A 22,040-nucleotide genomic window follows, 5' to 3' on the forward strand; every position below is an offset into this window, starting at 1 on the left:
CAGTGCATTCCACAGTTTGAATGCCACAACCTCAAATGCGCAGTCTCCTTTGGTCTTCAGCCTGGACCTTGGTACAACCAGCAAGTTCTGGTCTGAGGACCTCAACAACAAATGCCATTAAATTAGGCGCTAACACCTTTCTGCCAAACTAGGAACACATAAGTTCCATCATCATATCAAAGAGAGGGGCAACACACTCCACGAACTTTTTGAGGTAATGGAGAGGTGTACAGACATGTGGAAGCACTCTGATGAGGGCTGTTTTCATAAGGTTTGTTTTTAGACTGAGATACATAGGCCTGCCAATAGCACAGCAGATAACTGAAGCAATATTTGAAATGGTGTTACAAGCACCAACTTTGCCACAAATAAACATTACTCTTTTGAAAAAGCAGACTATCCAACTGATTGTTCAATAGGCGGCCAAGTAGGGGTCAATGAAGTATTACACAGGGGTCAAAATTTACAAATGCTCCAATCATATTGAAACATATACCACATTATGTGTCTGATCATAAAGATTCCAAAAAGGTATAGTTTGAGCTATCCTTGATTGAATGAAATGAAGCTATGGGGAAAACCGTTTTTGCTGTTTTTACCCCATAACTTCATAACATTCAGTCAAAGATAGTCCAAACTATACCTTTTTGGAATATTTATGATCAGACGAACAATGTGGTATATGTTTCAATATGATTGGAGCATCTTTTAATTTTGCCCCCGTGTAATTCTTCATTGACCTCTACTTGGCCGCCTATTGAACAATCAATTGGATAGTCTGCTTTTTCAAAAGAGTAATGTCTAAGGAGTATTTGTGTTGAATTTGGTGCTTGTATCACCACTTGAAAGATTTCTCTGTAAATATTCTCTAATCTGCTGCACTACACAGGGCAAAAGTCAGTTCTCCCCAGTTACATTATGCTCCAAACAGATGGACAGACACAGTATCTGTAACGATACTTTAAATAGAAAAAACATAAAACATTCAATGTAATAAAAAAATCAAATAAAAATAAATCCAATATTCATAAACTAAAAGTAAAATATCAAGTACATGCAATATAAGACTTAACGACCATCAAATACTGTAAAATTTAAACAGATCAAACAATAAAACTAAAGACAGCAGTAAAATAAATATGTTTTAAATGTACTTTCTAATATCAACAGGCAAGCTGTTCCACAAAGTAGGGGCACGACAGTCAAAGGCTCTGGAGCCTGCTGACTTCTTCTTAACCCCTGGGATATGGAGAAAGCTGGTTCCTGGAGCCAGTGAAAGGAAGCCTGACCAGATGTGACCTCCTGGTTTTAGTCAAAACTCTAGCAGCAGTATTGTGAACATCTGCAAACATCTCACATTTTTGCGTGGTAATCCAGAAATTGAAATTCAGGAGGATATATAAGCATAAATCAAAATTTCTACATCTGTCATAGACAGGACAGACAATATGTGATGTATTATCACAGCCAGGAACGCTGACAGCTCACAACAGGCCAATACAGTCTGGAAACTCCAGTCCTTGTACTCGCAACTTGCACACACTGCAATGTGACCTCTTCAAGAAAGCACAGACACGTAATGCTCGGAGATTTGGTTTAATCTTACCAGGACTGGCAGCAGCAAGGCCATGTATCCTCCACAGAAGATGGCAAAGAAGACAGCATAAACCATCAGACAGATGTAAGAGGTGGCCAGTGGGGAGAGCAGGTTGACCAGCCCACATAGGATCAGGTAGGCCTTGTAGTAGTGATACTTATGGAAAAGGTTCCTGTCTGTTACCCAGCCTGAAGCCAGCTGAGCAATAGTCTCTGTGATACCTGAAACAGAGGGAAACAGATGAAGTGGAAAAACAGATATATAGGACAAATTGGGATAAAGAGACATGGTAAATTAATTTAACAACAAGGAAAATATGTAAAATAACATGTGAAGTCTATATTATATACAGAAAAAAGATGACAGTGGTAAGGGACAGGATGAAACATCACACTTTAGCATAAACATCAACGCCAATAGCACATCAATTCCTGATCTACTTGTAGTACAATTAACATCTGGGGGCAGGGGAAGCACACACCTCAGGGTTTTTCATCAGATTCCCCCCATACTATATTGTATTAAAGAAATATTATGATAAAGAACAAGAGCAATAAGAGATTTCAGACGTACATCAATCCAGATCCCGATCACCTCTAAAATTCAGTGGAGTCTTCCATGCCCTCATATGCATCCGTGGTGCAAACTGGTGAGAATCCGAGAAGTAGTTTTGAAGTTTGGGAAACCTTTGTTATCAAATGTTACCTGCATTGTATATATACAGGGTGGCCAATAAAATGTTACCACGTTTTGATCGTACACAAGTTTTTGAAATGAGAACTTATTCAAAAATCTTATTTACAGATTGTAACGGAAGTATCAAATTAACATTTGATACCAAAGGTTTCCCACTGTGTCTCTTGTTTTCCGCACAGTTCAATAATTGATGACATGCTCAGTCCACGCTCCTCTTCTTTGGATTACAGCTGCAACACGCACATTGAGGTTTGTGATGACATTGCCACACATCTCAAGAGGGATTCTCCAAATTTCTTTTTCATCCCTCCTCTTGGTATCAAATGTTAATTTGATGCTTCTGTTACAAGTCTGTAAATAAAATTTTCACAACAATCACAACAAACAGTTGCCCCAAGGCGCTTTATATTGTAAGGCAAGGCCATACAATAATTACGTAAAAACCCCAACGGTCAAAATGACCCCCTGTGAGCAAGCACTTGGTGACAGTGGGAAGGAAAAACTCCCTTTTAACAGGAAGAAACCTCCAGCAGAACCAGGCTCAGGGAGGGGCAGTCTTCTGCTGGGACTGGTTGGGGCTGAGGGAGAGAACCAGGAAAAAGACATGCTGTGGAAGAGAGCAGAGATCAATCACTAATGATTAAATGCAGAGTGGTGCATACAGAGCAAAAAGAGAAAGAAACACTCAGTGCATTATGGGAACCCCCCAGCAGTCTAAGTCTATAGCAGCATAACTAAGGGATGGTTCAGGGTCACCTGATCCAGCCCTAACTATAAGCTTTAGCAAAAAGGAAAGTTTTAAGCCTAATCTTAAAAGTAGAGAGGGTGTCTGTCTCCCTGATCCGAATTGGGAGCTGGTTCCACAGGAGAGGAGCCTGAAAGCTGAAGGCTCTGCCTCCCATTCTACTCTTACAAACCCTAGGAACTACAAGTAAGCCTGCAGTCTGAGAGCGAAGCGCTCTATTGGGGTGATATGGTACTATGAGGTCCCTAAGATAAGAAGGGACCTGATTATTCAAAACCTTATAAGTAAGAAGAAGAATTTTAAATTCTATTCTAGAATTAACAGGAAGCCAATGAAGAGAGGCCAATATGGGTGAGATATGCTCTCTCCTTCTAGTCCCCATCAGTACTCTAGCTGCAGCATTTTGAATTAACTGAAGGCTTTTCAGGAAACTTTTAGGACAACCTGATAATAATGAATTACAATAGTCCAGCCTAGAGGAAATAAATGCATGAATTAGTTTTTCAGCATCACTCTGAGACAAGACCTTTCTAATTTTAGAGATATTGCGTAAATGCAAAAAAGCAGTCTTACATATTTGTTTAATATGCGCTTTGAATGACATATCCTGATCAAAAATGACTCCAAGATTTCTCACAGTATTACTAGAGGTCAGGGTAATGCCATCCAGAGTAAGGATCTGGTTAGACACCATGTTTCTAAGATTTGTGGGGCCAAGTACAATAACTTCAGTTTTATCTGAGTTTAAAAGCAGGAAATTAGAGGTCATCCATGTCCTTATGTCTGTAAGACAATCCTGCAGTTTAGCTAATTGGTGTGTGTCCTCTGGCTTCATGGATAGATAAAGCTGGGTATCATCTGCATAACAATGAAAATTTAAGCAGTGCCGTCTAATAATACTGCCTAAGGGAAGCATGTATAAAGTGAATAAAATTGGTCCTAGCACAGAACCTTGTGGAACTCCATAATTAACCTTAGTCTGTGAAGAAGATTCCCCATTTACATGAACAAATTGTAATCTATTAGATAAATATGATTCAAACCACCGCAGCGCAGTGCCTTTAATACCTATGGCATGCTCTAATCTCTGTAATAAAATTTTATGGTCAACAGTATCAAAAGCAGCACTGAGGTCTAACAGAACAAGCACAGAGATGAGTCCACTGTCTGAGGCCATAAGAAGATCATTTGTAAGAAGATCATTTGTAACCTTCACTAATGCTGTTTCTGTACTATGATGAATTCTAAAACCTGACTGAAACTCTTCAAATAGACCATTCCTCTGCAGATGATCAGTTAGCTGTTTTACAACTACCCTTTCAAGAATTTTTGAGAGAAAAGGAAGGTTGGAGATTGGCCTATAATTAGCTAAGATAGCTGGGTCAAGTGATGGCTTTTTAAGTAATGGTTTAATTACTGCCACCTTAAAAGCCTGTGGTACATAGCCAACTAATAAAGATAGATTGATCATATTTAAGATCAAAGCATTAAATAATGGTAGGGCTTCCTTGACCATCTGGTAGGAATGGGGTCCAATAGACATGTTGATGGTTTGGATGAAGTAACTAATGAAAATAACTCAGACAGAACAATCTGAGAGAAAGAGTCTAACCAAATACCGGCATCACTGAAAGCAGCCAAAGATAACGATATGTCTTTGGGATGGTTATGAGTAATTTTTTCTCTAATAGTTAAAATTTTATTAGCAAAGAAAGTCATGAAGTCATTACTAGTTAAAGTTAAAGGAATACTCGGCTCAATAGAGCTCTGACTCTTTGTCAGCCTGGCTACAGTGCTGAAAAGAAACCTGGGGTTGTTCTTATTTTCTTCAATTAGTGATGAGTAGTAAGATGTCCTAGCTTTACGGAGGGCTTTTTTATAGAGCAACAGACTCTTTTTCCAGGCTAAGTGAAGATCTTCTAAATTAGTGAGACGCCATTTCCTCTCCAACTTACGGGTTATCTGCTTTAAGCTGCGAGTTTGTGAGTTATACCACGGAGTCAGGCACTTCTGATTTAAAGCTCTCTTTTTCAGAGGAGCTACAGCATCCAAAGTTATCTTCAATGAGGATGTAAAACTATTGACGAGATACTCTATTTCACTTACAGAGTTTAGGTAGCTACTCTGCACTGTGTTGGTATATGGCATTAGGGAACATAAAGAAGGAAACATATCCTTAAACCTAGTTACAGTGCTTTCTGAAAGACTTCTAGTGTAATGAAACTTATTCCCCACTGCTGGGTAGTCCATCAGAGTAAATGTAAATGTTATTAAGAAATGATCAGACAGAAGGGAGTTTTCAGGGAATACTGTTAAGTCTTCAATTTCCATACCATAAATCAGAACAAGATCTAAGATATGATTAAAGTGGTGGGTGGACTCATTTACATTTTGAGCAAAGCCAATTGAGTCTAATAATAGATTAAATGCAGTGTTGAGGCTGTCATTCTCAGCATCTGTGTGGATGTTAAAATCTCCCACTATAATTATCTTATCTGAGCTAAGCACTAAGTCAGACAAAAGTTCTGAAAATTCACAGAGAAACTCACAGTAACGACCAGGAGGACGATAGATAACAACAAATAAAACTGGTTTTTGGGACTTCCAATTTGGATGGACAAGACTAAGAGTCAAGCTTTCACATGAATTAAAGCTCTGTCTGGGTTTTTGATTAATTAATAAGCTGGAATGGAAGATTGCTGCTAATCCTCCGCCTCGGCCAGTGCTACGAGCGTTCTGGCAGTTAGTGTGACTCGGGGGTGTTGACTCATTTAAACTAACATATTCATCCTGCTGTAACCAGGTTTCTGTAAGGCAGAATAAATCAATATGTTGATCAATTATTATATCATTTACTAAGAGGGACTTAGAAGAGAGAGACCTAATGTTTAATAGACCACATTTAACTGTTTTAGTCTGTGGTGCAGTTGAAGGTGCTATATTATTTTTTCTTTTTGAACTTTTATGCTTAAATAGATTTTTGCTGGTTATTGGTGGTCTGGGAGCAGACACCATCTCTACGGGGATGGGGTAATGAGGGGATGGCAGGGGGAGAGAAGCTGCAGAGAGGTGTGTAAGACTACAACTCTGCTTCCTGGTCCCAACCCTGGATAGTCACAGTTTGGAGGATTTAAGAAAATTGGCCAGATTTCTAGAAATGAGAGCTGCTCCATCCAAAGTGGGATGGATGCCGTCTCTCCTAACAAGACCAGGTTTTCCCAGAAGCTTTGCCAATTATCTATGAAGCCCACCTCATTTTTTGGACACCACTCAGACAGCCAGCAATTCAAGGAGAACATGCGGCTAAACATGTCACTCCCGGTCCGATTGGGGAGGGGCCCAGAGAAAACTACAGAGTCTGACATTGTTTTTGCAAAGTTACACACCGATTCAATGTTAATTTTAGTGACCTCCGATTGGCGTAACCGGGTGTCATTACTGCCGACGTGAATTCCAATCTTACCAAATTTACGCTTAGCCTTAGCCAGCAGTTACAAATTTCCTTCAATGTCGCCTGCTCTGGCCCCCGGAAGACAATTGACTATGGTTGCTGGTGTCGCTAACTTCACATTTCTCAAAACAGAGTCGCCAATAACCAGAGTTTGATCCTCGGTGGGTGTGTCGCCGAGTGGGGAAAAACAGTTAGAGATGTGAACGGGTTGGCGGTGTACATGGGGCTTCTGTTTAGAACTACGCTTCCTCCTCACAGTCACCCAGTCGGCCTGCTTTCCCGGCTGCTCGGGATCTGCCAGAGGGAAACTAACGGCGGCTAAGCTACCTTGGTCCGCACCGACTACAGGGGCCTGGCTAGCTGTAGAATTTTCCACGGTGCAGAGCCGAGTCTCCAATTCGCCCAGCCTGGCCTCCAAAGCTACGATTAAGCTACACTTATTACAAGTACCATTACTACTAAAGGAGGCCGAGGAATAACTAAACATTTCACACCCAGAGCAGAAAAGTGCGGGAGAGATAGGAGAAGCCGCCATGCTAAACCGGCTAAGAGCTGCGCTAAGCTAGCGGATTCCTAAAAACACGCAAAGTGAATAACGTGTAAATAATTTAGAGGTAATTCAGCAGAGGGAGTGCTTTAGTTAAGGCATGTGAAGATTACACTGTGAAACAAATCGTTATCTAGGTAACTAGATCAATCTAACTGCGCAGATTAAACAGCTAACAGATACAGAAAAACACCGCTGTGCTCCAGAACAGGAAGTGATACAATACCGCAGTGAGAGCCAACCACCAGTAGAGGCAAGCAAGGCAATTCAAGGGGTTTAGCCAAATATCCCATTAACTGTCGCCATATCAACTCCGGCTCTTTTATCTACTGAATCCTTTAGTTCTTGATCTCTATTATTGTTAGAATGGCCGAAGCAGTGAGTCACCCTCTGAGTCTGGTCTGTTTGAGATTTCTTCCTCAGAAAAGACCTGAGGGAGTTTTTCCTGATTACTGTTGCCAATGTGCTTGTTCAGAGGAGTTGGTAAGGTTAGACCTTAACCTTGTGAAGCACCTTGGGGTGACTTATGTTGTAATTTATCACAATAAAAATAAACAATTATGTTGAAATTGAATTGAATTTTTCATGGAATAACGATAGTCTCTGTACATGTGTATAACAATGGCTGTCTGTGGTATATGTGAAACCCATGAATTAAAGCAGAAAATTCCCGCATCTACTACACTACAGAACCACTTTGGGTCTTGGGTGGCAGCCACCCAGGCAGACAGCCAGTCCATTCCCACCTCTAAAAAGCAACCATCTATCAAATGCAACCAGGTGAAACATGGTAAATGGAAATGGTAAATGGACTGCATTTATATAGTGCTTTTCCATCTGCATCAGATGCTCAAAGTGCTTTACAAATAATGCCTCACATTCACCCCGAAATGAGGGTGCTGCCATACAAGGTGCTCACTACACACCGAGAGCAACTAGGGGATTAAAGATCTTGCCCAAGGCCCCTTAGTGATTTTCCAGTAAGGCTGGGATTTGAACCGAGGATCTTCTGGTCTCAAGCCCAATGCCTTAACCACAGCCACATGGGTGTCCAGTTGGCCTCTGCCAGGCACTGGGGTCCTCCACACTGAGGCACCTATGTGCGGAATCATTCCCAGAGAAATGCACCACATAGCCAATGATACTCCTTATTTGAGTAACCGTTCATGTGACACACAGTCATTCCACTGGCACCCAAGGATCCTCCAAAGAGACCTAGTACCAATGACATCCAGTCATGCCCTTAGGACAGCGGTTTGCATCCAATCTCACAACTACAGAGTAAGATAGGAAGCACCAGGACCCTAAAGACTTAGACTTCTGTTCTCCCGAAAAGCTACTGACTTCGCCAAACACCCCTGTCCAGCTCCATCATGACTCCATAAGGTCTTTACAGGTGTCACTCAATCAAAGGCTGAAAATCCAGAAATATGAACATCCACTGTACAAAATAATGACTTTAGCGTTAATAATGACCAGTGATGCCGGTAACGCGTTACTTAGTAACGCGTTAGTCTAATCTGACCACTTTTTTCAGTAACGAGTAATCTAACGCGTTAATCTTTCCAAATCAGTAATCAGATTAAAGTTACTTCTCCAAGTCACTGTGCGTTACTATTATTTTTGCATTGTGGGTCAATAGCAGCATTAAACTTGGTCCGTGGGCAGGAGGTCGGGGTTCGACTGAACTGCCCACTTTAAACGAGCTGTGAGCTTTTCATCCGCGGTTTTCTACAGCAGCTACAACTCGTCCTCACCTCTTAAAGCGCAGTGATAACAGCACACCTGCACTGAGATTTACAAAGACATTTTTATACTTTTTTCCTCCTTTATTTAGAATTCTGAGCTGAGCCGCTCCGTATCTGCTGCTAAAAACAGCTGATCCTCCGCGACACGTCAACAACTAACACTATTTTCCACTCAAATGCACCTAAACTCTCTTTCTGAGGACCACATGATGTGAAAACGCAATAAAACTTTCTTACCTGTAAATCTGGTCATGTTTTCTGCATAAATAAATGTTATCCATTCTTTGTGCTCAGACGCCAAAGCAGGGGCGAATCCAGATTGAATGGGGGCGTGGGGCAAGGATGTGCCCCCCCCCCCCACAACACCCCTAGATTAAAGGTCCAGTTTTGAAGCCTTTTTTGTTTACTACAACTACTAATACTACTTATAATAATAATTTGGACAAGTAAAATGTTTAGAGAGAATTTAAATGTTAGAAAAATGTTAGAAAAAAATTCAATAGTTACATTTATAAACAATGTAGGTTAGAAATGGCAAGTTTTACTGTTACAGTGCTGTCAACAGTTAAATATGAGGTCAAGAAAGACGTCTTTATTTTACTTTTTATAAAACAAGTATTTATTTTCATTGAAGTCAAGAAAGGGTGACTATAAAGTGAGTTTTGGCAAAACAGGTATCATTGTCATGTTGAGGTGGCAGAGGGTTGTTGTCAGCAGCTGGGAAAAGTAACTAAAAAGTAACTAGTAATCTAACTTAGTTACTTTTCCAATTGAGTAATCAGTAAAGTAACTAAGTTACTTTTTCAAGGAGTAATCAGTAATTGGATTACTTTTTCAAAGTAACTGTGGCAAAACTGATAATGACATTAGCCTTAAGGGTAGGTAGACCAAATTTTCAACTAAACATAACAATATACTGATCAACCAAACATTTATGCGGCAGACCACAGTGGTCAGAGAGAGTCCTGACTGCTGTTTGAGCTGAAACCTACTGTAACAGTGTCACAGCACAGCAAAGATGACAAGCAGAGACAGAGTGAAACATACACTGATGTGCTTATTTTAAATAAATGCCTGGGATGTACGTGGGTGTAGATGTGCACGTGTGGATGGCTTCAGTGGGAGAGTGAAGGAAGAATCAACATCCTGCAGCATGTCCACACTGTGTTAGCGTTCATGATAATCTGTAGAAAAGTCTGCAAGGATCCTATCTTAACATCAGATGAAAAACAGTCCTAAAAATCCAGACAAACTGTGATCACACATCTGAGCTGACTCATTGTTTTTGGCTGTGCTTGTTTCACTGGGGTACAGTGACTGTGCAGATATGTGCTATTCTCTGCTGAGGTCAACAGGAACACGATAGGCGGTGCAGAAACTGCAGTGGTGTATTGACCGTTGCAGGAATAGCTACAAGCAGACAGCACTGTGCCACAGATCAATGATTCAAACTGGAGCTATGCAGATCAGAGTTACTGCACCACAGGCTGCACACGCTGGTCGACTCATAATTTTACAACTGCATAGTACGTATGAATAAAGATTCCCGCACTGAAAGTCAGTCGGGTACAGCTTCACCTCTGCATTAACAGAAAGTGCACAGAAATGTGCACCGAGGTTAAACAGATGACATGAGGCAGCTGTACTGTGTTTACGTGCCCTCCTCTGCCGACCCGGAATGGTGTCCTGGAGTGTCCCCTGCTTACATATAGACAAGTTCCAAGTTTGTTTGTGTGTTTTTGTCACAGCAGGTTGTCGCAAGCCTGCAGCTGTTCTTGTTCAAACTCAGCTCAATGCTGCTTAAAAATGGCCTTTCTTAGTAGCACAAGTGGATCAGGGACACTGCTTGATAATGAAGTTCTCCTATCACAGATAAAACAGACGGACGGACATGTAAGAGTGGACTTTGAGGTGCAGAGAAATGACAGTCATGGTTCTAACAGACACTGAACTGGGAAAGGTTAATAAAAGATTGATTTTCCCTTTGTACTGAACTTTAACAAATCTTATCTGTCTTTCTTATGTCTGTTTTTGTGAAGCTGTTCTGTAATTTACTTGGCACATCTGGTTTTGCTTGTTGGGGGTGTGTTAACCCCCAAAACGTGAATCAGCTGCAAATTGTGAATTATCCACAAACTGTTAATTGCAAAATGTGAATACTGAAAAAATATCTCCCGAAACATGAACGCAGGTCTCACAAACCATGAATATCATTCATGATATAAATGTTTTTTTAGTTGAAGTAGTTTACGGATTTCAGTTTGCAGAAATTACTTCAGGAAATCTTGATCACTGCAAAATTTTAGATTTTTTTTTTTTGGGGGGGGGGGGGTCACTACAGCCAGTGAGGCGGAAAAGGTCTTCCTATCCTCCCTGAGCTTGACACGTGTTACCATTTGACAGGTGTACCACCCCAGTCAAACGGGCCCAGGCGCTTGTCACCAGAAGCAAGAGCCCACTCGGGGCTTGCCTCCCCGCCTCACCGGCTGTAGTGACCCCCCCCCCCCCCCCCAACAAAAAATTGCGGTGACAGAGAGAGTTGATGACGTGTTTATATATCTGCTGAATGTTTGCATGTCTTACAGAATGATTGAGGGAGGTGGAATTCAAAGCTTCGGCCAGGAACAAAAGTTAAGCTGACATGATGATACTATCAGTTATCAAGTTGTTCACCAATGAATATGGCTTTATACACACTGAAGAAAACCATACACCCTGAGGCCAAAGCCATATTCACTTGTAAAAAGCCATATTCATTTGGTGAACAACTTGATAACGATTTTATCATATACCTATAAATGATAAATGCACGCAGAACACAATGCGCGTGCTCTCTCTTCGCTTACTGCCTCTGGGGGTACGGATGCAGGACCCGCAAAGAATCCAAGTCATGGCCACGGACCTCTGCGGCTGCGGTTACCGAGACCATGCAGCGGGTGCTGCACATCAAAACAGCGAGCGTAGTCTCTGGACCTGTTGCTGGAGTTGGATGCAGCTCGGCACAGCAGACAGGGGGGCGGTGTGAGTGGCCCGCTCCCGGCCTCCCCACTCCCCAATTCAAGGGGGTACCTACGCTTGTTCCCCATTTCGAGAATATACCCCCTATCTAGGGAAAACCTTGGTCCTGCAATTGTGTAAACTCCTAATTTTATTTTTTACTGGGGTCTGACGAAAAACTACCCCCTTTTTCGAAAATCTCGGGAGATGGTTTGAAAAGCAACCCCCTCAACCTTCTCGGGAAAAATCTTCCCGAGACGAATGGTTAAAATGTACCCCCTTTCCCGAGTAAATCAGAACGCGCATGCGTCCCCTTATGTGTCTGGAGTGGGGGGGCCGGGGGACTCAGTAAGCGCATCGGAGGCAGTGAGCGCAATCGCAGTGATGCCAACCGGTACCGCGACCGGCCCGCCTGATAAGGACGCAGAACACAATGTGCTGTTAAAAAAAAGAAGAAGCATGCAAAATTGCACTAAAATATCCGCAAAACTGTGAGGCAGCGAAAGGTGAACCGCGATATAGTGTGGGACCACTGTATTAAATTACACATTGAGAATATCTAGGATCGCACGTGCCGTGACGTCACAACATATGTCTGGATTGGCTGATTACCAAGGCGACATTCACTTACTCGGGTGGTATGAAAAATATTACCAGTCTGTGAAAAATATGACAAGGGTGTATTGCTATTTATTCTTTAGTGTTTTATCCAATCATATTGGCGTATCATTTATAGGTATATGATAAAATGTGATACTGCCATATCATGAACGCATCCACATGATGCAGGGTTCTCCCCAGAAATTTAGAGCATGATGGCGTTACAGGCTTGGGGGGAGGAGGGGTAACCCCTGCATTTGTTGGGGAGACACTCTAGCATTTGGCTTTTTACGGAGGTCTATCCATCTGTCTGTGCTCAACATAAGTCCAGTCCTATTACTGCCAGTCTTTAAATTCACAGGGAACATTCTTGGGACACAGACCTTGGACAAATTCAAAGATGACTAACCTTGATTAACCTTGACCACACCACCATGATATTAGTGGCTGGTCTGTGTAAAACCTCTTCTTTTAGTCTGTAAAAGCTAGCAAGAAATAAACACTTATAAAACTGAAAACGTTGTTTTTGGAACCTATTAACAACTGATTTAGACTTTTCACGGATGTTAGCATGGTGGCGTCACAGGCTGGTCTAGCTAGCTGAAAATCTGTTTCATTTGTGTATAAATATAACCTCTTTGCCATATATTAAGTAAAAGCTATCGAGAAATAAATACATCTAAAAATGAAAATGCCATTTTTGTAACCTGGTAACACCCCTGGAGTGATTTACAACACATTTCACAGATGTCAGCATGCATGCTAACTTCCGCTAACTCAAAACTAACTTTCATGCTTCTCAAAAGCTCATGTACACACACATATACTCCCTGCTGTAGATGCCATTAAAATGTAAATATTGTTTATGATTGATAGAGGGGCTTTACTGAACATGTACAAATTGTAAATAAGACAACAGGATCTTAATTAATTAAACTGCAAATTATAAAGAAGACAATGGTCATATGACCGAGGGTATTTTAGCATTGCGTTATATTTTCAAAAACGTACCAACGGAAGCCATTTCCTGCAACTTCAGCTTTACATTTTATTCAAAATTTCAAACAAAGGCCTTGTCCTTTTTAATCTGACCTGTTGTCTCCTTTCAGCTGAATTCATCATGACAGCCAACCAAAAGGTGTTATCTACACAACACGCCATTGTTTTAGAAGACCATGTTGAAAATGCTTTAATCCAATTTTGGAAATTGGTGGTGTTTTTAAAGTCCTTCACTGTTTGTCTGCTCCTTGTGCATTTCTTAGCCTGGGCTGGAGGATGCTGCCACTTGTCCCGCCACCAACAAAAAGAAAAAAATAATATTTTAAAAGCTGAAAATATTTTCTGCAATTCTGTTATTAATATCATAATGGTGCCTTTTTCACATCAGAGTTTACCACGGCCGTTCTTCGTCTCTGCAGCATTCTGCCATCATCCATTATGAGCGGTAGACGTGGGTGTGTTCAGTGAGAAAATTCTTGATAAATGGTAAATGGACTACATTTATTTAGTGCTTTTCCATCTGCATCAGACACTCCAAGTGCTTTACAATAAAGCCTCACATTCACCCCGATGTCAGGATGCTGCCATACAACGTACTCACTACACACTGGGAGCAACTAGGGGATTAAGGACCTTGCCCTTAGTGATTTTCCGGTCAGGCTGGGATTTGAACCAAGAATCGTCTTGTCTCAAGCCCAACGCTTAAGCATGAGACCATCACCTCCCCCGAAATAAATAATAGAAATAAAAACAATTTTGTTACTGTTACATGACCACTTACAGTTGGGTCTGAGCTTACAGACGTGGGTCTCTGACACGTTAAACATTGCGTGATGATGGCACTTTAAGAGATTTCACAGGAAAACAATGGCACTGAGGAAAATGATGCTGTGTGGCTGCAAACCGACGGATTTAGATAAACTTAAGCAAAATTGCATGATAAAACACAGAGGGAACACCCTAAATTTGAAAACTGGCATAATGTCGCTGCCATCGTAGCATGGTGCAGTGCCATTATTCCATTGCTTAGGTAGAGCCCTGTGATGAAGAAGCATATTGCAGAAGAGCCAACATGCACATTACACTGTGAGGTCACAGTTGCTCAATGAAGCAGAGTAAGCATACAGGATCAGTGCAACAGGTTGGACCCATTTGCGTAACACGCAGAGGTCCAGAATGAAAGAGAAAATATGGATATATTAAGTCACGGTGGTTAAATCCAACAATGTGTGTCCAGAACATAGTTTGTTTGAGCAATTTATTTACAAATCATCCATCCATCCATCCATCCATCCATCCATCCATCCATCCATCCATCCATCCATCCATCCATCCATCCATCCATCCATTTTCTTCGGATTCATCCGAGGTCGGGTCGTGGGGGCAGCAGCTCAAGCAAAGCCACCCAGACCCCCCGATCCACACACACACACACACACCAGCTCCTCCAGGGGAACCTCGAGGCGCTCCCAAGCCAGCTGCGAGACATAGTCCCTCCAGCGTGTCCTGGGTCTTCCCCGTGGCCTCCTCCCGATGCGATGTGCCCGGAACACCTCTCCAGCGAAGCATCCAGGGGGCATCCGAAAAAGATGCCCAAGCCACCTCAGCTGGCTCCTTTCGACTTGTTCTTTCGGTCATGAGCCAAATCTCATGACCATAGGTGAGGGTCGGAACGTAGATCGATCGGTAAATCGAGAGCTTTGCCCCCCTGCTCAGCGACTGCATCACTGCAGACGCTGCACCAATCCGTCTGTCAATCTCACGCTCCATCCGTCCCTCACTCGTGAACAAGACCCCAAGATACTTAAACTCCTCCACTTGAGGCAAGGCCACTCCACCGACCTGAAGAGGGCAAAGCACCTTTTTCCGGTCGAGAACCATGGCCTCGGATTTGGAGGTGCTGATCTTCATCCTGGATGCTTCACACTCGGCTGCAAACCGCTCCAGTGCACGCTGAAGGTCCTGATTTGATGAAGCCAACAGAACCACATCGTCCGCAAACAGCAGAGCCGAGATTCTGTGGTTCCCAAACCGGACCCCCTCTACACCCTGACTGCGCCTACAAATTCTGTCCATAAAGATAATGAACAGAACCGGTGACAAAGGGCAGCCCTGGCGGAGGCCAACGTGCACTGGAAACAGGCTTGACTTAATACCGCCAATGAGAACCAAGCTCCTGCTGCGGTCGTACAGGAACCGGATAGCACTTAACAAAGGACCCCGGACCCCGTACTCCCGGAGCACCCCCCACACGGCGCCTCGAGGGACACAGCCGAACGTCTTCTCCAGATCCACAAAACACATGTGGCCTGGTTGGGCGAACTCCCATGAACCCTCGAGCATCCGATGGAGGGTGAAGAGCTGGTCTGGTGTGCCGTGACCAGGACGAAAACCACACTGCTCCTCCTGAATCTGAGGCTCAACTATCGGTCGAATTCTCCTCTCCAGTACTCTGGAATAGTCCTTACTGGGGAGGCTGAGGAGTGTAATCCCCCTGTAGTTGGAACACACCCTCCGGTCCCCCTTCTTAAACAGAGGGACCACCACCCCAGTCTGCCAATCCAGAGGCACTGTCCCGAACCGCCACGCAATGTTGCAGAGACGTGTCAACCAAGACAGTCCCACAACATCCAGAGACTTAAGGTACTCTGGACAGATTTCATCCACCCCGGGAGCCTTGCCACCGAGGAGCTTTCTGACCACCTCGGTGACTTCGACCTGGGTGATGGATGAGTCCCCAGTCTCTGTTTCCTCTTTGGAAGACGTGACGATGGGATTGAGGCGATCCTCGAAGTATTCCTTCCATCACCTGACAACATCCCCAGTCAGGGTCAACAGCTCCCTGCACTGTAGACAGTGTTGGTGGAGAGCTGCTTCCGCCTCCGGAGGCGTCGGATGGTTTGCCAGAATTTCTTCGAGGCTGACCGATAGTCCTCCTCCATGGCCTCCCCGAACTCCTCCCAGACCCAAGTTTTTGCCTCTGCGACCGCACAGGCTGCAGCACATTTGGCCTGCCGGTACCTGTCAGCTACCTCCGGAGTCCCATCTGCCAACAAAGACAAGTAGGACTCCTTCTTCAGCTTGACGGCATCCATTACTTCCAGTGTCCACCACCGGGTTCGGGGATTGCCGCTGCAACAGGCACCAGAGACCCTACAACCACTGCTACGAGCGGCCGCATCGACAGTGGAGGTGGAGAACATGGTCCACTCGGACTCCATGTCTCCAACCTTCCCCGGGATCTGGGAGAAGCTCTCCCAGAGGTGGGAGTTGAAGACCTCGCTGACAGAGGGTTCCACCAGTCATTCCCAGCAGACCCTCACGATACTTTTTGGCCTGCCAGGTCTGACCGGCCTCCTCCCCTCCCAGCAGATCCAACTCACCACCAGATGGTGATCAGTCGACAGCTCAGCGCCTCTCTTCACCCGAGTGTCTGAGACATGTGGGTGAAGGTCAGATGATACGACTACAAAGTTGATCATTGACCTCCAGCTCAGGGTGTCCTCGTGCCACGTGCACTTATGGACACCCTTGTGCTCGAACATGGTGTTTCTGATAGACAAACTGTGGCTAGAACAGAAGTCCAACAACTGAACAACACTCGGGTTCAGATTGGGGAGGCCGTGCTTCCTGATCACCACCCTCCAGGTCTCACTGTTGCCACCCACGTGGGCGTTGAATTCCCCCAGGTGAGCAATAGAGTCCCCAGTCGGAGCACTATTTAGTACCTATCCCAGGGACTCCAAGAAGGTCGGTTACTCTGCAATGCCGCTCAGCCTGTAGGCCGAGACAACAGTGAAAGACCTGTCCCTGACCCGAAGGCGTAGGGACGTGACCCTCTCCTTCACTGGGGTGAACTCCAACACATGGCAACTGAGCTGGGGAGCAATGAGCAATGCTACCCCCGCCCGCCGCCTCTCCCCGTGGGCAATGCCAGAAAAGTGGAGCACCCAGCCCCTCTCCAGGAGTTGGGTACCAGAGCCCAAGCTATGCGTGGTGGTGATTGATTTACAAATCAATCAATCAAATATACTTACTGCCCTTGCAGGCAAATTTTGCTTGGGTAAATGGACAGTTTATGTGGATAATAAACAGAAAAATACAATTATCTATCACAGAATAGCTTTTGTTTGCTCAGACATACATGAATGCAGAAGAATGAATACCTACACCTCTATGCAGTCATAATTAATGATTTATCTCATGCACACAAACGAGTCAAACAGTGGGAACAGATTAACTATATGTTCTTTAAAGGTGTGCTGCTTTTTCCCCTCTTTCTTTCAAGTGTTCCTGTTCTGGGTTTCAACAATGCAAACATTAATCTCCACCTCTCACAAATTCATCATGGAAGTCCAGTGTGATGAAGGGTACTACTTTTATATTGTCACTTACAGTTCAGTCCAAAAGTATTTGGCCACTTGGAATTTCACGCATTTTAATTTGTTTATGCCATTTCAAATACAAAAAACACAAAAACTACAAAAAAACAAAAATTTCTAAAATTACCTGTAGGCTGGGGGCCAATAGGGTCCACCATGCCTCCCTCAGGACAAATTTTCATGGGTGCCAAATTGTTCCCTAGGGTCTACAGAATGAGAAGAATTTTTTGTTTCCATAAATAATCTCATTCTCCCAATATACATTGGGAGAATTTCCATGGCAACCTTTGTTCTTTCAAATAGTGGTGGGTAGACTTTAAATCAATCATATCTTGCTAATTTCTTAAGATAAATTGACAAACTTAGTACCAAAATTAAGCAGATCCATTGTTCCTTATCCTATCAATATGCTAATGGGCTAATTTGCATATCCATGCATGTTCATTAAAATTTTATTTTTTGGTCCAAATTTTGTACAAAATCCAATTATCATCATTTCTGAAGCCTGATGCAATGACAAGTAGGTTTATATTTAGACAAATATGCTCCAGTATTCTCACCGAGATAATATGATGATTAAGTTAATTATATGCCTGTAAGTGACGAGAATTTGAGATAAATTTCCATAATACTGTTTCTATAGCAACCAGATATCAGACCTCTTCTTCAGCTTTGACGGACAGAACTATGCAAGGTATCTCACTTTCTTCCCAATTTTTGTGGTAAACACTGAAGAAACTCCTTTCCTGGGGCAAAGAGGTCTTACTGTTGCAAGGTCTTTTATTCCTGGAAACAGGTTTTCAGTAGACAAGACAGTGGAAGAAACTTTCATGAAGCAATCAAAAAGTCACAGTGGAGCTACAGGAAGTGGAATTACAGGAATTTCTAGCAACTATGAAGCCTACAAGCAATGGGTACGAACAACGCATGAAAGATCAAAGTATGTTGAGGTGACATTAAATATGGTAGATATGGTGACCGACAGTGACTCCAGCACACGGCACAGAGATCTACGGCCTGCAGAAATTCAGAAGAGTGAACAAGAAGTCTACAAAATGCAAGAAGCTATCAAGGGATTTCTACAACCATTTACAATACATGAGAAAGAAAATTTGTTTTGCGTATCCTCTGGCGCTCAAGTGCCTGATGCCAGTGAGAATGATATTCTCATGGCTGAAACTCGAGTAAAGGAAGCTAAGGAAGCCTTCATCAAAGATAGATTATAAGGAAATGAAAAGTTCTTTGAACCCGTGAAAAGGCTTAAAAACAATGGAGCATGGGAAAGGCATATGGGAAACTCAAGTTATCAAAGAATAAGGTAGTTGAATACAGGCAACAGGGAAACAATTGCAATTCAACTGCTAGTCAAGTCACTGAAACCACAGAATCAGATAGATATGGCAGACATCAAATATCCACTGACGCCAGTCCCATGCAGTATTGGGCCAGCTGATGGAAGCTTAGTGAAGAATGACAAGTCAAAAGGGTTCAAGTATTTAGTGGGAAATACAGACATAGCAGATGTACCCAAACAAGATGACAGCCTACTTGTAGTAGAAGATGGCAATGTACTGTTTCACTGCATGAGGGACGTCCCCTCAAATTTCAAACAGATTGCAGAGAAATTGTTCAACATGATGCCAGAGAACATCGATGTTAGATTCAGCACAAACATGTACCTGGAGGAGTATGGAGAGAGTGTGCAGGGGAAGTGGAGAAAAGCTACTCATCCAAGGTAAAAACACAAAGAAACCTTCAGACTGGAAGTTATTTCTATCCAATGATGAAAACAAAAAACAGCTGGTACAAATGATTTGAAAACATGGAACAGCAATTCTTACAATGAGAAGCTAAAAGGTACAAAGGTCACACTGATTTATGATGGAGTAGGCTACTGCTACATGTCACTTGATGCGGAAAAGAGAGCCAGTCGAAATGCAGTCGACACAAGAAGAGACAGATTCTAGAGTAGTTGTCTGGATACAAGACAGTCCAGGTGAAAATGCCAGACAGTGACATATTCTACGTACATCCTCCTCCACTACTTCCGTCATCTGACAGGGATTGTTGTTTTGTTTGACACGGGTTCAAGGAACAACAGAAAACTCATCAACATGACAGAATTTGGTTGTGCTTACACAGAGGAATATCGTGCAGCACTTCTGGGTTTACATGCATACTGCGGATGTGATTCCACAAGTGCATTTAAAGGAAAAGGGCATGTCAAACTGCTAAAGATAGAAGAGAAGATGCCAAGGTATGTGGCTGTATGGAGGAATCTAGGAATGTCTTGGAATGTTCCACAAAGTCTCAGATAAGGTGGAAGAGTTCACTTGTGCTTTGTATGGCAAAGCACGGTTCAGTTCAGTCAACGAGCTAAGGCTGTTTAGAGTTAAGGAGACCTATGATGACAAGCTTATTGATATCTTACGCAATGTTGACATGGCAACATTGCCTCCTTGCAGAAACTGTTTGCTTCAACACATCAGGTGTGTGAATTACCAAGTGTCAATTTGGAAGAATGCCCACATCACACAGCCAGATGTTTCAACCCCATCAGAAGATCATGGCTGGACACAGGTGAATGGAAAAATTGAGCCACTGTGGACACAAGGAGATATTCTCCCATCATCAATGGTTGACATACTTCAGGAAACATTGGATGACGAAAGTAGTGGAGAGGCTGAGGACGTCAAAGAGGGAATTGAAGAGATGTTTGACTGGAACAATGAGTGACCGGTGAAGAAAGAGATGTCTCATGAGTAACTTGGAGAAGTTAATGTGACTGAGGATTGAGGAGGAGGTGTTGTCTAATAAGTAATAGTGGGATTTAAGACTTGTTTCATGAGTGACTAGGGGACAGTCAGACAAGAGTCAGGATAAGGAAATGTTATCTCATAAGTATTAAGGGAGAGATGAGAAAACTGTCTCAAGGGGCACCAGAAAAATCTGCCAATGTAATAATAATGTAGGACAGAAAGTTCATAATACAAGTATTTGCAGACAATTTTAACAAAATTCCATATATAGATACTTAGTAAATGTGGATTTTTTTTTTATTATTATTATTACATGAACATTCATGTGTATGCAAATGACATAATCAACATACCTATGCCTCAAAATAAAACCCAATACCTCTTCTCTAGTTTAGTACAATGCTTGTTATTGTATCCTTAAAACTGTCAGAGATATAGCTAGTTTACTTTCAATACTCACTTTTACTTAATGGTTGCCATAGAAACAGTATTATGGAATATTATCTCAAATTTGCATCACTTACAGGTATATAATTACAACCCCAATTCCAATGAAGTTGGGATGTTGTGTAAAATGCAAATAAAAACAGAATACAATGATTTGCAAATCCTCTTCAACCTATATTCAATTGAATACACCACAAAACCAAGATATTTAATATTCAAACTGATAAACGTTTGTTGTTTTTGTGCAAATATTTGTTCATTTTGAAATGGATGCCTGCAACACATTTCAAAAAAGTTGGGAAGGGGCAACAAAAGACTGAGAAAGTTGATGAATGCTCAAAGAACACCTAATTGGAAACAGCTCAGTGTCATCACTGGGTATAAAAGGAGCATCCCCAAAAGGCTCAGCCATTCACAAGCAAAGATGGGGTGAGGTTCACCACTTTGTGAACAACTATGTGAAAAAAATAGTCCAAAAGTTTAAGAACAATGTTTCTCAACGTTCAATTACAAGGAATTTAGGGATTCCATCATCTACAGTCTATAATATAATCAGAAGAGAGAACTTTCTACATGTAAACAGCAAGGCCAAAAACCAACATTAAATGCCCGTGACCTTTGATCCCTCAGACGGCACTGCATTAAAAACAGACATCATTGTGTAAAGGATCTTACCGCGTGGGCTCAGGAACACTTTAGAAAACCATTGTCAGTTAACACAGTTCATCGCTACATCTACAAGTGCAAGTTAAAACGCAACATCCAGAAACGCCACCCCCTTCTCTGGGCCTGAGCTGGTATGGGGGTGTGTTAGTGCCCATGGCATGGGCAACTTACAGATCTGTGATGGCACCATCAATGTTGAAAAGGTACATCCAGGTTTTGGAGCAACACATGCTGCCATCCAAGCAACATCTTTTTCAGGGACGTCCCTGCTTATTTCAACAAGACAATGCCAAGCCACATTCTGCACATGTTACAACAGCATGGCTTCATAGTAAAAGAGTGTGGCTATTAGACTGTCCTGCCTGCAGTCCAGACCTGTCGCCCATTGAAAATGTGTGGCGCATTA

The 22,040-nt window shown here is 42.7% G+C and overlaps 1 protein-coding gene across 2 annotated transcripts in view; it reads right to left on the minus strand.

The window, feature by feature from the left end:
* The window catches only part of slc16a4 (solute carrier family 16 member 4), a 181,839-nt gene that overhangs the window by 47,629 nt on the left and 112,170 nt on the right, over positions 1 to 22,040 (minus strand). For both annotated transcript variants that reach the window (XM_034172273.1, XM_034172274.1), the window contains one exon: positions 1,607 to 1,818. In XM_034172273.1, coding sequence (XP_034028164.1) covers positions 1,607 to 1,818 — 212 coding nt within the window. The remainder of the gene's footprint in view (positions 1 to 1,606; positions 1,819 to 22,040) is intronic.

This window comes from Thalassophryne amazonica, chromosome 6 (assembly GCF_902500255.1).
Source record: "Thalassophryne amazonica chromosome 6, fThaAma1.1, whole genome shotgun sequence".
NCBI classification, from domain to species: domain Eukaryota; kingdom Metazoa; phylum Chordata; class Actinopteri; order Batrachoidiformes; family Batrachoididae; genus Thalassophryne; species Thalassophryne amazonica.